At 55.1% G+C, this 13,754-nt stretch overlaps 1 protein-coding gene across 3 annotated transcripts; it reads right to left on the bottom strand.

The window, feature by feature from the left end:
* Positions 1-7,576: 7,576 nt before the first annotated feature.
* Positions 7,577-13,485, bottom strand: OSR2 (odd-skipped related transciption factor 2). 3 transcript variants are annotated; one of them, XM_069006024.1, is made up of 4 exons: positions 13,234-13,485; positions 9,640-10,366; positions 8,868-8,967; positions 7,577-8,138 (listed from the first exon to the last, which is right to left on the bottom strand). In XM_069006024.1, exons 2-4 carry the CDS (start codon positions 10,293-10,295, stop codon positions 7,956-7,958), a joined length of 939 nt encoding a protein of 312 aa, XP_068862125.1. In that variant the 5' UTR covers positions 10,296-10,366; positions 13,234-13,485; the 3' UTR covers positions 7,577-7,955. The 3 variants fall into 3 exon arrangements, with proteins under 3 accessions (XP_068862125.1, XP_068862127.1, XP_068862126.1); XM_069006026.1 differs by having other exon boundaries at positions 7,577-8,056; XM_069006025.1 differs by having other exon boundaries at positions 13,238-13,485.
* Between the last annotated feature and the right edge of the window lie 269 nt (positions 13,486-13,754).

The following is a 13,754-nucleotide window of genomic DNA, read 5'->3' as shown; positions in this document are numbered from 1 at the left end:
TAAGTCCTCGGGGGCAGGTTGCAAAGCCCATCCAAATTCGGGGCAAGGATTTTCTCCTGCCTTGCACTCCAAGCACCTGTATGAGAACAGTCCCTGGGGCTCTCCAAGGAAAAAGAGTAAGACACTGGCCAAAACCCTAATTTCTCCTCTCATGAACCCTGAACAGCATGCATCATTGCCTTGAGAAGCATTTCAGGGTGCCTGTTCTGCTTTCTGGTGCAGGAAACACCTCAAAACTAGGTTTTAATATAGAGTCACCTTCCTAACCATCTGTATTTTGGCTGGGACACTGTAAGGTGCTTGGGAGTTTGCTGGGACATTTAGACAGCAAACTGTGTGAAGACAGGACGTGGGTTTCTTGAACATCATTGGGAGATTGTTTACTACAACAAGACCCTCATGCTACATTAGTCTCAATGCTATTAGAAAAAACTGTATTAATAGCAGGGTTAAAATTGAGAGCTTAGGGAGCTGCTACTTTTCACAGCTTGCAACTGAAACTGAGCAAATGCACTTTACAGAGCATTGTCTCATCTGCAATTTCCTGTTGCTGAAACCTAACGAATTTTAGTCAAACCAGGTTGCTGCCTGCAAGTGGCTGTGAAGCAAAGGCCAATTGAGAACTGAAGCTCCCATGCCATTCCCTCCCCTGAATCAGGATTTTACAGTGGGGCTTTTAGGGAAATTAACCTGTTCTGCCCCAGAGTTTAGGGAGACAACCAACTGCCATCAACCTACAGTTTGGCTGCTCTGTGGTGGCAAGTGTCCACCTGCACCCTCTTACCCACAGCATCTTGTAGCAAAAGCCAAGTATATCATTCCCTGTGGGAGAGGAAAAGTGAGTTTGCATTTATGAGGGGGTTAAAAAATACATTAGAGCAGTTTCTGGGTAGTAGCTGAGGTGCTGAACTTTCACATCCCCTGTTTGCCCTGCAGTAACTCGTTCATTTGCTCACATCCTCACTTCCCAGTTGGAAGTGTCTACTTTGTTGAAGTAGACAAACAAGTGCTGCCTATGTAAGGACAGACCTAGGCAAAGGCAGCAAGGTCCCCACGTTTAGCCCTCACTACTGTGCAATAATCCCAGTAAGCTCGTTTGAACTTACTGGGTCATTTTAGGGAACTGGACCTGTTGTGCACCCCAGAAAAGGACAGGACCACACAACTGCATTGCAGACTAATTTTTCATTAAAAACTTGGTGTGTCTAGAGTTTGTTTTTTTGTTTTAACTAGGCAAACGAGACTCAGAAAAATGTGAGGTACCCACAGCTGGACTACTGAAAATCCGTTTTTAACCTTTTTAATGGGAGTTTGAAAATATGAATCATGACAAAGGTACAGTTGTACCTTGGCAGGAACATTACATGTGATAGTGTGAGCTGCCACATACCTCTTAATGCAGCATTAATTTCAACACCCAGCTTTCATGAAATAAAATTAGAGGATAATAGGCACATGACAAACAAAGTTGGTGAGGATCTGACCCAATCACCCAGATTTGTTCAGTTGTATATATAACTGAAATGCCCTCCAATGCTTCCTTGTTTCCCTAGCGTTTTTCTGTTGCGGTTCATGCCCAGGATCGGGCCATCATTTCCTCTGTGGAGTGGGAAAAGAAGGCCACAACATGGAAATGAGAGGCAGAGCCATGGGGTGCTTGTATGGTTAAATGATTCACCCCAGCAGAACCAGCTCCTGGACTAAATCAGCACTGGGTTTACATTGTACCCCAGCCATGCATCCTTTAAAGGACTCAGGAGGCCATGGCACCCTGCGGGCAGGTGCACTGCATTTGCATTGCCCTCGCAGGCAGCCTGAGCATGCCCGGGGCTGGAGCTGCCCATGAATCCCATCTGCCATCACAGCTGGGCCTCAGGGCCTTCTAGAAGGGCCCCTGAGGTTTTGCCTTCCCGCCACCCACCTTCCCATCCCAGTGTGCCGGCAGACAGGGCAGTGCACAGCCAGCACAGCGCAGGGAGCCACAGGGCTGCGCTGGAAGTACTAATTAGGGCTGTCCCCAGGGCTGGCTTCAAGGACACTCAGGCAGGCAACCTGTGACCAGAGCAGCCCCCTCGCAGGCCTTTTGGTCCTTTTCCTGGTGACACGGTGAGCGCTGAGCGTTGCTGCCCAGCTTAGCTGAGGCAGGGCCCACGGGACCCGGGCAGGAGAGGGTGCCTCTGCAACCTGGGAGCATTCACTGTGCTTGCTGACTACAAGCCCCAAGATTAAGAAAACCCAGCTGTCTGCCTGTGTTTATCAAGCAAAAGAATTTACAATGTTTAAATAAAGGGGCTATGATAGAGCAATGAAAACACCTAAAGCATGTAACTTGTGTGGAAGATATTAAGTCTGAAGCAGCCGTGCCCGTTTCACACAGAGACCCAAGCGCGAGCTCTCCGTTTGTGCTCAGCGTGGCACATGGAGGCCAGGCTGCTTTGAACGCAGGCAAACTTGCATTAACACGATGGGAAGGAGTAGCTACATTCTAGCGCACCAGTGATCCATGCAAAATGGGTCACCGGGAGATTTAGAAACTGTACCTTTCAATTCCAGCCAAAGAGATACATCAAGGCGCATTGACGTGAAGCACGACTGACACACCTTGAGGCATCTTCAGTGCACTGAGTGGTAGTGACGCCAAAGGTTGTCAGCTGACAGTAGTAGAGATAATGCTTTATAAAGAATCTCTGAGGGGAAAAAGAAATAAAGGTTTTGCTTCCTCTTACACTTGAACAGAGAAAAGCAAGCAATCAGTCAATCTGCTTACCCCAGATGAACAAATGGGTCTCCGAAATGCCCTGGCATGTAGGAGAGCCCTCACAAGTGCTCTGCGAGGGAGCCTCAGGTCAAGGCACTGCCTGGGGGAGTGGGAGTCTCGCTGCACTGCCTACGGCACGGCACCACCGGCACCGCCCATGCCAGCAGGTTTCTTTCCCGATTCCATCCCCGATCTGCAGGCAAGGCGAAGTCAGCTTGTTTCAAAGCCAGAAATCTGGGGGATTTCTGCAGAGAGGGAAAGTGAAAAGACCTGGGGTTTGTAATCTTCTCCCAGCTGCAGCCCTCAGCCGTGTGAGGCGATGGAGCCACTCTCTGGATCCTACAAGAATTTCAGCGAAGCAAAAGTCCTGCCTCTCCCCTTCTCCTACTGAGAGGAGGCTGATTTCAAATGGATTCTAAAGACCTGGAGATTCACTTGGACAATCCTAATTGTTCCAGAGACTGCTCACCACCCTCTTCAACCCCCTTTCAATGTGTCCCCAATGGAGGACAGGTTGTAGGAGTGCTCCTCATCTCCCCAAATCCAAACCAGCCCTGTGATGGCTGCAAGGCCTGGCTGCTGCAGCTGGTGGTAGCTTGCAGCCAGAAGAGATGCCACCTTCAGCCAGCACTGCCAGGTCTCAGAAGAGAAGTCTGTCCTTCCTCTGGGGCCACTGCATATCCCAGCACAGCATGCGGGGTCTCCACTGGAGCCACGTCCCCCTTCCTGCCTGTCCCCTGCCTGCCTGTCTCCTGCTGTCTGTCCCCCTTCCTGCCTGTCCCCTGCTGTCTGTGGGCTTCAGCGCTGCTGATAGCAGTGCTTCCACCCTGAGTAGCCCAGGCTGCCACCAGGTGCATGTGCCACCAGCCCTAGTCCTCCTGGGATTATGCTGCTGGCTTTGTGTCAGAGCCAGCGTGCTTAAAATGGTCCAAGTACATCTATGGCACCTGTTCTGGTGTCTCCTGAGTGCCACGTGGACATGGCATCAGTTAATGGGATCAGCAAGGAAGGACCAGCAGAGTGTGAGAAGTACCACACAAGGGACACAAGCTCTGGGTCAGGGAAGAGAGAGGACCTCATATGGGCTGGTGGCTGAAGGACAGAATGAGGCAACAACTGGAAGTTGGAGTGGTTCAAAAGAGGGAACCAAAAAGTCTGAGTGAAGGAAATTGTTCAGGAAAAGAGGTTGAAATGGGGTGAGACATGGGAAGGCAAAAAAGAAACGAGGGAAAAAGTAGGGGAAGAGATGGAGGTGAGTCTAGGCAGGAGGCAGGGTGTAGTACAGGATGTCTGGGGTAAGAGAAGCAGCTCCTGAAGCAAATGTCCAAAAGTAGAGCAGTGAGAAGGAAGAAGGAAGAGGAAAAAGGAAGGGGAGAGCAGGCAGAGAGGAGTTCAATAAATAGTGGTTTTTCACGTTTTACTCAAAGGGACCCTGGGCACCAGCCCCGAGACCCAGTGGCCATGCTGCATTCCTGGGTTGCTGCTGGATGCCTGACATTTAGATCTGGGCTGTGCATATTCCTAAAGTGGTACTGGTATAAAGCTGGGTTTTGCCAGCAGATTTGGACAGGCATTGGTTATAGTCTGTGCTGGTCTGGAATAGCATGATATGCCACTGCTATGTAATATTTACCTCATAGAAAAGCTTTATGCACAATTTGCTGGGCTGAGCTGCTCTGCCATCAGCTGTGGACAGCATCTGTTTCAGCAACTGATGTGCAAAGAGCTCAGTTTTCAGATGCAACTTAAAGGGCAATAATTTGCCCCCCAAAAATGGAGATTATTGTGACATATCTTATTATCTGCTGGTTTTTTCTCCCTGGTATGTAGCACAGCTAGTTCTTTTCCCTGCTACAGCACTGCAGCTGCTGCCTCTAACACAGCAAAAGGTGCAGAATGAGCCATGCCAGTGCAGGCAAAAAAAAGCAGTGCTGAAAAAGAAGTGGCAATGGGAGAGGCGAACACGGAGCAGCAGGAGGCAGGTGGTTTGGGGAGCTCTCAGAAACTGCAGAAGCATGGAACTGTGTGCTGTGTTCTGCAACTGAGCAGAGAACTTCCAGAGGGAAGGAGGATACTTCACAAAGGCACAAACAGCAGTCACAGCGATATTGCTGTATTTAGTGTTTGCATTGTGAAAGTCAGGATGGAACTTTATGGCTATAAAAACCCTAGCCCTGCCCAAAAGGTAGCTTTACAGAACTTGTTTCTGTTCCCAACAGGTCTAAAACCAACAAACCATATGTGTATTTTAACATGTTCTTTATAGCTGCCTCTGAAATTTTCCAGGGAGGGATGATTTTTTTAAAAGTGAGTGGGGTGTGGCAGTGCTATAGGCAAGTGTATTGAGAGTAAAGAGAAATAATAGATCATTCTCTGACATTTTAAGATGATAGCTACTGGTTTAAATATAAAATAACAGTCCGTGGACCAACGGTTAGAAATGCTTGTCATTGACCTGCTTTAGTAATTTAGGTTTTTTTTCTGGCTGCTGAACTCTAGAAATCCTCAGAAGATAAATTTACAATCTGTGTCTGCTCAGGAGGAAGATTATTAAACAAGCAACCTCAAACAATTAAATAAAACCTTAGCTATATACAATCACTTTAATTTTGTGCTTTGATATTCTTCATCTGATTAAGTTCTTTCCAAACAAACTTCACATAGAACTTGGCCTATGAGGAGCGGACTAAGCCCATATGTATCCTGACAGGAGTGTTTACTCAAACAGAGTTATCCCAGCTTTGCTGTGTGTACTTGGGGACGTAAAACGGCCTGGGGACAGGAACTCAGTGGACAATAAGGATAGAGAAACTTAGAGGGAATAACCTACTGAGAGAACAGGAATGCACTGGGAGTAGAAGAATGTCAGATGGGAAGACATCGGATATTGGGAAGATGTCCATGAAGAGTGGTTTGGAGAGGAGCAGCATGGAGAGAGAAGCATTTTGAAGAGGGAGAACAAGGGTTGCCAGCAGGGCAGGGAAGGGCAGGGTCGGGGAGAAGATAGTTCTAGGGGTGCAGCACCCCAGCAAAGAAGGGGTGCAAGTTCACAGGTGGTGAAGAGGAAGAGAGCAGATGATACAAACTTTGACTAGGGAGGCTGCTCTTAAGCCAGTAGACCAGTATTTCTGGCTGCAGAAACTTTCTTTCCTTCTCCATCTTCCTGGATAGGAGCAGATGGAGAGATAGGCCTTGACCACGTGATAAATTTTGTCTGAGTTTGGGACTGTCATATCTGCTGTACCCGTGGAAATTCACCAGTCTGCCTGGTCTGGGTTAGAGCAGGGCTGGCTTGTAGTCCCTGCCCTGTGGCAGCCCTCTGTGGAGGCAGTGCAGGCAGTGATGCAGCGCTTTCTGCACTGATGGTCTGACTGCAGCCCAAGCATTGCTGGTTTTGACTTGCTACTCATTAACAGTGTTCAGGCAGTGTGGTTACCCTGCCGAAGGACCAACGAGGGTCAGGGAGGGGGACAGTGTAGCCACACAAGCTCTGTCAGTACCCACTGCTTTTGGGCATGCTAGGATCTGTGATCCTTCCCATGGATGGACCAGCCTGGAGTTCTGTTACCCTGCTAGGTGGAGTCCAGGAGTGAAGCCCTCCCTGATGAGCTGGGAGCAAGGGGATTGCTCTCTCCTTGGATAGGGCTCCCTGGGCCTGGGGAAGAGATTTCTCCCTGCTATTCTAACCCGGTCCTTTATTTGGCAGAGGAATAGGGCAGGATGGTTGCCCCTAGCCTGAGAAAGAACAATATTTGGGGCCCCAAACTACTCAAAACACTGTGGAGAGGGTGTCAGAAGTGACAAGAGCAGTGGGATGGTAATGAGAGGATGCACATCCAAGTCACCCTGCAGTATATCAGGGAAAATGCCTCAGCGTTGGCACCATGCCTTTCCAGAAGAGTCCACAGGCACTGGTGAGAGGCTTGCAAGGATGACAAGCAGGGGAGCCCATTGTTCAGCGCCACCATCCTGTCGGCTGCAGAGCCGGTGCAGGCACTGAGCGTGTGGCCCATGGGGTGGACATACTGAGTCGCCGAGAGCCACCCCGGCGGGGAGTGCCTGGGGGCCCCCACCGTGGGATAAGGGTCTCCCGAGAGGGGGGGAACAGTCCCTCTTCTCCTCGCCTCTCCGTCCGACCCCCTGGGCGTGACTTGTGCTCGGCAGCGCAGATGGAGGAGGGGAACGAGGTGAGGGGATCCCTGCTCCCAGTGCCGCAGCTCTGCCAGGGGCCCGCGGATGAGCCCGGGGCGGAAGGCGGTATTGGCGCCTCGCTGTTTGCTTCCAGAGCTGTCGGGAAGGAATCGTCTTCTGCAGGATAAAGTCCCTGTCTAGGCGGGTGAATTGCCCGTGTCCAAAGTCTACAGGCAGGAGGCTGCCTGCTGCAATCCCCGTGAGAGGGATAACTTTTACAATATACGGGCTGATTGCAAATAAGTTACTAATAAGCCGCTTTGGCGTAAGAACGGCTCTATGCATTATTTCCTAAGATCTGTTTATTTGCAAATACTTCTTAGTTTTTCTTCTTTTAAAAAAATCATTCGGGAAAATGAGGAAAAAAAAGTACAGAAGTTAATATTTAGACATTCATACTATTAAGTAATAGAGCTATAAACTCTCAAATAAGGCACTTTCATTTTACTTAACAATAGATAACACAACAGCGACAGTGGAACAGACCAAGCAAAAGCGATCACCAAAATTGTTGTGACAGTACAATTACCCAGCTAGGAAATTTATTCAATATGCTTTACCATTGCATTGACACAGCAGGAAAAAAAAAGCCCAAATGCTCAGAGAATAATACAAGAAGACGGGAGGTACTTGGAAAAAAAAAAGATTTATTTTGAAATACATTTTTAAAGAGATACTTTGCCTCCACGATTTGTTATCGATGTGCATCTGACACGATACAAAATAAACAAATGAAGAAAAAAACACGTTCTGTACAGAGCTCTAAAATGAGCCGCGATTATCTACAAGATGAGCTTTACGCTTGGGTGTGGGTTGGAGAGGGGCCCGATCCTGCAGTCCGCACTCTCTAAACGAGTTTCGCAGACATGTGGTAGGAAAGCTTGGCCCCGAGTCTGCGTGCGTGTCTCCGTGTGTGTGTGTGCGCGTCTGTGAGTTCCTACAATACACTCCTTGAGTAAAGTGGGCAAGTTGGAGCTGCCGGAGCGGGCGCGGGTCCCTGGCTGCTCTAGAAGTCCTGCCGCGGGGTGTGAGTTAGACTGTGCCGCCGTAGATCACAGTTTCGCCTGAACACTTTGCCGCACTGCTCACAGTTGTAGGGCTTGATGTCTGTATGGGTAAGAAGGTGAGTTTTCAGGTTACTTCTTTGATTAAAGGTTCTTCCACATGTGGGGCATTTGTGTGGAGATTCCTGTTCAGATTTGAAGCAAGCAAAGGATTAATCCTTCACAAACCACCTGGTTTAACGTAACACTGCACTTTTTCTCATCGCAACGCACAACTTGAGATATCGGGGGAGGACACGAACGAGAGGAGCCCCGTGCGGCCGGGCGGCCGCCCACCTCTCCCTATCCTGCCCCAAAAGCCTTATTTGATAGTTCTCGAGTCGTGATGTTCCGCGCCCCTGGGGCGCACGGAAAGCAGCCTCCGCGCCGCCCTCCCGCTCCGGGACTCCTGCTGCCCGCCCGGCCGCCACGGCGGTCCCTCCGCACCGCTCCGCACCGCATCCCGCTGCCGGGCCGCCCCTCTGCCCCTCGCCTGCCGCCGCCGCCAGGGCAGGGCTGCAGCCCTCAACGAAACACGCCTCGAAGCAGCGGCGTGGGCAAACCCGAACCCGGGGCTCACTCCCGGCCGCCAACCGCGTCCCCGCTGGCTTTAAGCCTGTCTCCCACGGTCGCCGTTTTTCCGCGGGTCTCCGGCGGCCGCGGAAGTAACCACCGGCCGCTGCCGCCCCGCGGACCCACGGGGCCGTCCAGTGCCGGAGCCCCCTCGCTCCCCTCCCCACCAGAGCCTCGTTTCCCCGATGGCCACCGCCCCTGCCCCGCGGCGGGCTAAGCCGAGCCGAGCCGGGCCGAACCGGGCCGGGTTGGGTCCGCGCCGGCGGCACACACGTTGAAAGGCCGGGGAACGCCGGGCTCACCTGCATGTGTAGGGTTTTGTGGACCGCCAGGGTCCTGGACTGGCAGAAGCCCTTCCCGCACTCCTGGCACTTGAAGGGTTTCTCTTTTGAATGGATGTACCTGGAAGGCAACCCGTGGGGTGAGCAGCGCTGCCGGAGGCGCGTGGGACACACGACCCCACACCCCACTCCCCCAAACTCGACACAACCCCCCAGACGCCCTCACCCTGCTCTTTACTCCCTTCCCTATTATTATTCTGTTTATGGTTAAACTTCTTGGCGGGTTCAAAATATTTGCAATAATTTATATCGAAACGTGACTGCACTCTCTGGTGCCAGACCGGGACAGTATCTGAGCTGCCGGCCGGACCCTAGCCCTCTCTTCTCCTAAGGCGGAGAGCATTCTCCGCTCCGCGGCCGCGGGCGCCTCTCAGCACCGGCCGCGGTGTGCGGAGATGGATGGGGGACCAGCAGGGAAGCGCCCACCTGCGACCAGTCCTGTTCCTTCCATCCCCCAGGGCCATAATGACTCAGAAGCACAAAAGCCCCGGGATCTTAATCTCCTGCTGTGAACCCCTCTGGCTCTCCCTCAGGCGGGTACCCGTCCCACACAAAACGCAGGTTTCGGCTGCCCTGGTCCCTCCGTGGCCATGGAATCTGAGCCGGGGGCTTTTCCTGCGCGGTTTCCCTGGCTCAGCCCAGAGCTCCTGGAGACGCTGAGTCTCGTCCCCCTCGAGAGGCTCACCCCACCCCGGCTGCCCACGGCCCGACCCCGGTCGTGGTGGTCCCTCACCGGTGGTCCCGCAGGTGGTCCTGCCTCCGGAAAGCCTTGTGGCAGATGTCGCAGGTGTAGGGCCGCTCGTCCGTGTGGGTTCGCTCGTGGATGAGGAGGTTATAGGACTTGGTGAAGTGCCTGCCGCAGAACTTGCAGATGAACTCCTTTTTCGTCTTGGAGGGCAGGCGCCCGCGGGAAGGCTTCCTGTCCGGGGACAGCTTGCTGATGCCCGACAGGGGCGAGGCCAGTCCGGGACTCAGCTTGGCGAGCTCCCCCACCTTGGGGGGGTCCTCCTGAGTGGCGGCCACGGCCAGGTTGGCAAAGTCAAAGCGGGGCCTGTCCTTGTGCAATGCTGGGAGGACGTGGGCGATGGCCCCTTGCTTGGGGTGGAAGAGATGCGTGGCAAAGGGGAGCGCGGGGAAAGGGAAGCGGGAGTCCACCAAGCCCTGCGCAGCCGCCATCTCCGTGATGGTAGAGCGGGTGATTTCATGCACATTGGGGTAGCCCAATGTCCAGTGGTTCATGTGCATGGTTTGCACGGCGCTGAGTCCGTACAGACCTTGCAACTGGTCCACAGCTGCGGGGAAGGTGTTCACAGCCTGGAGGAAGGAGTAGTTAGTGAGTTGCAGGGACGGGTGCAGCGGGATGGGGGCTGGCAGAGCTTTGCTTCCCATCTTCCCGAGGTGGGCGCGAGCCGGCGGAGCAGCTGGTGCCTCTGATGGGCTTCCGAGACGGGGAGAAAATCCTAGGAAGAAAGAGGGAGAAAGGAGGGGAGAGAGACTTTTACTGAGAGCAGCGTGGTACTCCTTAGCCGAAGCGAGCGCAGCAGCGGAGCCAGGGAGGGACAGGCACGGCTCCGGTGCGCTGCCTTGCCGCGGCCCCAGCACCCCGCCGCAGCCCAGGCTCCCGTTCTCCGCCGGGACCTGCGGCCGACACTGACCCACAGTGCGATTGCTTCGACCGGAGAAGCTAAAACGTAGTAAATAAATAAATAAAAATAGCGTTCCCGAAACGCCCACCCCAAATTAAAATAAAAAGGAGAAAACTCAGCACCGAGCCAACCGAAGGCGCCGCAGATTCAAATTAAACGAATCGTGCAAAAATACAGGCGTAACAGAAACGGGGCCGGGGACGAAGCCTCTCCACTTTCCGTCGCCTGCCACCTTCCCTTGCAGCGCCCACCGCGGAGACCCCGGAGCCGCCTCCCTCCTGCCCCCCGCGCCGACCTGGCCCCCGGCGTCGCTCCCACCCTCCATCCGGCCTCCTGCGGGCGCGGAGGCCCCGACCCCCGACCCCTCCTGGCTGGGGCCTCCCCGGGATAGAGCAGGGTGCTCACGGAGAGGCGAGTCAGGCCCAGGGAGCTGAGTGGGGGGGAATAAACCCCGCGTTCGTTCCTAACTCCGTTGCTTATTTTTCTTCCTTCAACAACAACTCATTTATCAAGATAACCGAAGGAGAGAAAAGGAGCCCCTGCCCCGGACGCACACCTCCTACCCAGCCCCCCGCGCCGCAGCCATCCCACCGGCGGCGAGGAGAGCGGCCGGCCCGGAGGCCTCCCCGGCCCGCCGAGGGCCGCCCGGCACGGCACTGCCCCGTAGTCGGCTCCCTCCGTCTCGCAGGGCCGAGAAGGGCGAGCGCAGCCCCGGCGGGACGGAGCAGTGCGGCCGAACCCCCCGCACTCCCTCGGGCGTTCCCCGGCCGGGAGCTCCTCCGGAGCGGCGGGGCCGTGAGCTAATGAGCGGTGTGTGACTGTCAGAGGGTTTCACTCAGCCCATTCAACCGAAACCGCCGGGCCCGCTGCTCCCGTCGCAAGGGGGTCCCCTCGGCGGACGCGGAGCGACGCTCCCTCCCGCGGGGCAAGGGGATATCGGCATGGGGGGCAAGCCACTGCCGTTTCCGTTTTTTTGCTTTCGTTGAGGGTTCATTTCCAGCAGCCAAGAGGCTGCCGCGACCCAGGAAAGCGGCCAAAGCAAACGCCAGGGTCTCTCTGGGCCTGTAAACAAGAGGTAGGGCCGAGGGTGACCCAGCACCTCAAGGGATTTGTGTGGAGGGTCTGGTAACGCTCAGTTTCCAAAATAAACAAGAGACCCTCCCCCCGCAAAAATCCCGAACCGGGAAAACAACAACAAAAATAAAGGAAACTCTCGGAGCGCAGAGCCCGCGCTCCGTGAGCGGTGTCCCTGCCTCACGGGCCGCTGCCGCCCGGCTCCTGCCGTTCCGCTGGCACCGCGTACACTCCGGCTGGAAAGCTGCTTTCCGGGTTTTTTTCCTAAAATACCTTTCCTCCACATTTGTGGCACCGCACAATTGGCCGACTGGGGAAAAGAAATGCGGCAGGGAGGTCGGGTGGGAACTGCACTGCTGCCTACCCCTGTTTTCGTTTGCCTCGAGTCGTGGCTCTCCGGAGCTTCCTCCGCTGCTGCCCAGTTTTCCTCGTTTGTGATTTTATCGACACCGGGGACAGTTATCGATACGACCTATTACATATGGCGACCTTTTCGTTTTATTGAGGGGGGGGTGGTTATATATAGACATTTATTTTTAAAGATGTCGTAGTGTGAGTTCCTGTTCGCTTTCTGCGAGGAACCGAAACAGAAGCAATTAAATCTCTTTTCTCTGGCTGCTCCGAAGCTCCTGCCTCCATCCCGGTTGTTTGAGGCTGGGTTTCGGAGCCACGGGCTGGAAGCTATGACCGAAGTAGGGGCAGTGTTTCCGTAGGGCAGAGCTCCCTCTGTTACGGCTGCGTTTGGTGGCTGGGGGGGGGGGGGGAGGGGTGTCATTGCACCACGCTCATTTTGCTGTCCAAAACCCAACTCTGAACACGGAACATGAAATCCGCATTTTAAGGTAGAAACTTTTAAAACTACACTGCTGTCTGAATGGCGGTACATCTGTTACTATTTGTATTTGGAGGTAAGTTTAGTAAAACGTATCAAAAAAGAGTAGAAAGCGCCTTCGTACGTGATTTTAAGGCCATTTATGTTAAGGTGTGTTGGGACGGGGGGGGGTGAAAGTCAACCAAAAACGGATGTTACTTAAACATTGGTGCTTCCTTTTCCCATTCCATTCAGAGAGCTTAATTAAATTAAGCCTGGTGCCAGGACACCCCTCTCTACCTGCTTGCCGCCGACCTGCTGGTCCGGCCCGCGCTCCTCGTTCTCCCGCGGTGGGGCCGGGACCGTGCCCCGAAGGCGCTGCCGTCCTACCCAGGGAGCGGCCGGGCACCGGCTCGCTTCCTCTCCCCGACGGCCTCACCCGAAGCCGCGGCCGCCACTACCCGCGCAGTCAGGTGTTTCCCCTGACCGAGGATTTCTCCAGGGCGACCCGCGGCTTGGCTCCGCACTCCATGCACGGACCGGCTTCTCTCTCTGCTAGGAATTTCGCGTGAAGAACGTCGAGAGCGCATCCCGGGAGGCTGCCGTCCCCTGGCCTCACACCAACGCGCCCGCGGCGAGGAGGGGGGACACCCACACCCCAACCCACTGCAGAGCTGCGAACTGAAAGTAAACCCGGCGGCCCTGCGCTCCCGGCTGAGCGCACGCTCCGCTCTCGGGGCGGCCGCCCCGCTCCCGCCGACGGCAGCAGGCAGGGCGGGCCAGCGGAGCCACTCACCTACCGCAGCCTGCTGCTCCTGCTCCTCCCGGGGCAAAGCTGAGGCGGGAGCCGCGGCACCTTCACGGAGACATTAGATCCACAACGGGGGCGCTCAGCGGGGCCAGGGCCCGGCGGCGACCGGCATGTTGCGGAAGGCTGGGCGGCGGCTTTGAGCTCTGGCCGCGGCGGTCCCGGGGCCCCGGCATAGATCGCCGCCTCCCGCCCGCAGCCTCCCTCCTTCGACCCCGGCGAGGCTCGGCGCGAGTCTGAGCCGCCCCCTGCCCGGTCCATCACATTTCAGCGGTGAGTGGCGTGGAGCGCTGTCCCCGCCCGCCCGCCGCCGCCGCCGGCCCACCCCGCGGCGCGCACAGCCCCGCGCTCGGGGCCGCGCCGCTCCGCCCCGACGGGACGGGACCGCCCCCGGCCGCGGCCCCGGCCCCGGCCCGCCCCGCCGCGCCGGCCCCACTGTTTACTTGTGTTTGGGTAGCAACTGGGCTTTAAAGTGGCAGAACGCCCCCCGCTCCCCCCGTGTCACCTAA

The sequence above is a fragment of the Aphelocoma coerulescens genome, chromosome 2 (genome assembly GCF_041296385.1).
Source record: "Aphelocoma coerulescens isolate FSJ_1873_10779 chromosome 2, UR_Acoe_1.0, whole genome shotgun sequence".
Taxonomy (NCBI): domain Eukaryota; kingdom Metazoa; phylum Chordata; class Aves; order Passeriformes; family Corvidae; genus Aphelocoma; species Aphelocoma coerulescens.
This window is presented reverse-complemented; position numbering and strand designations above follow the sequence as displayed.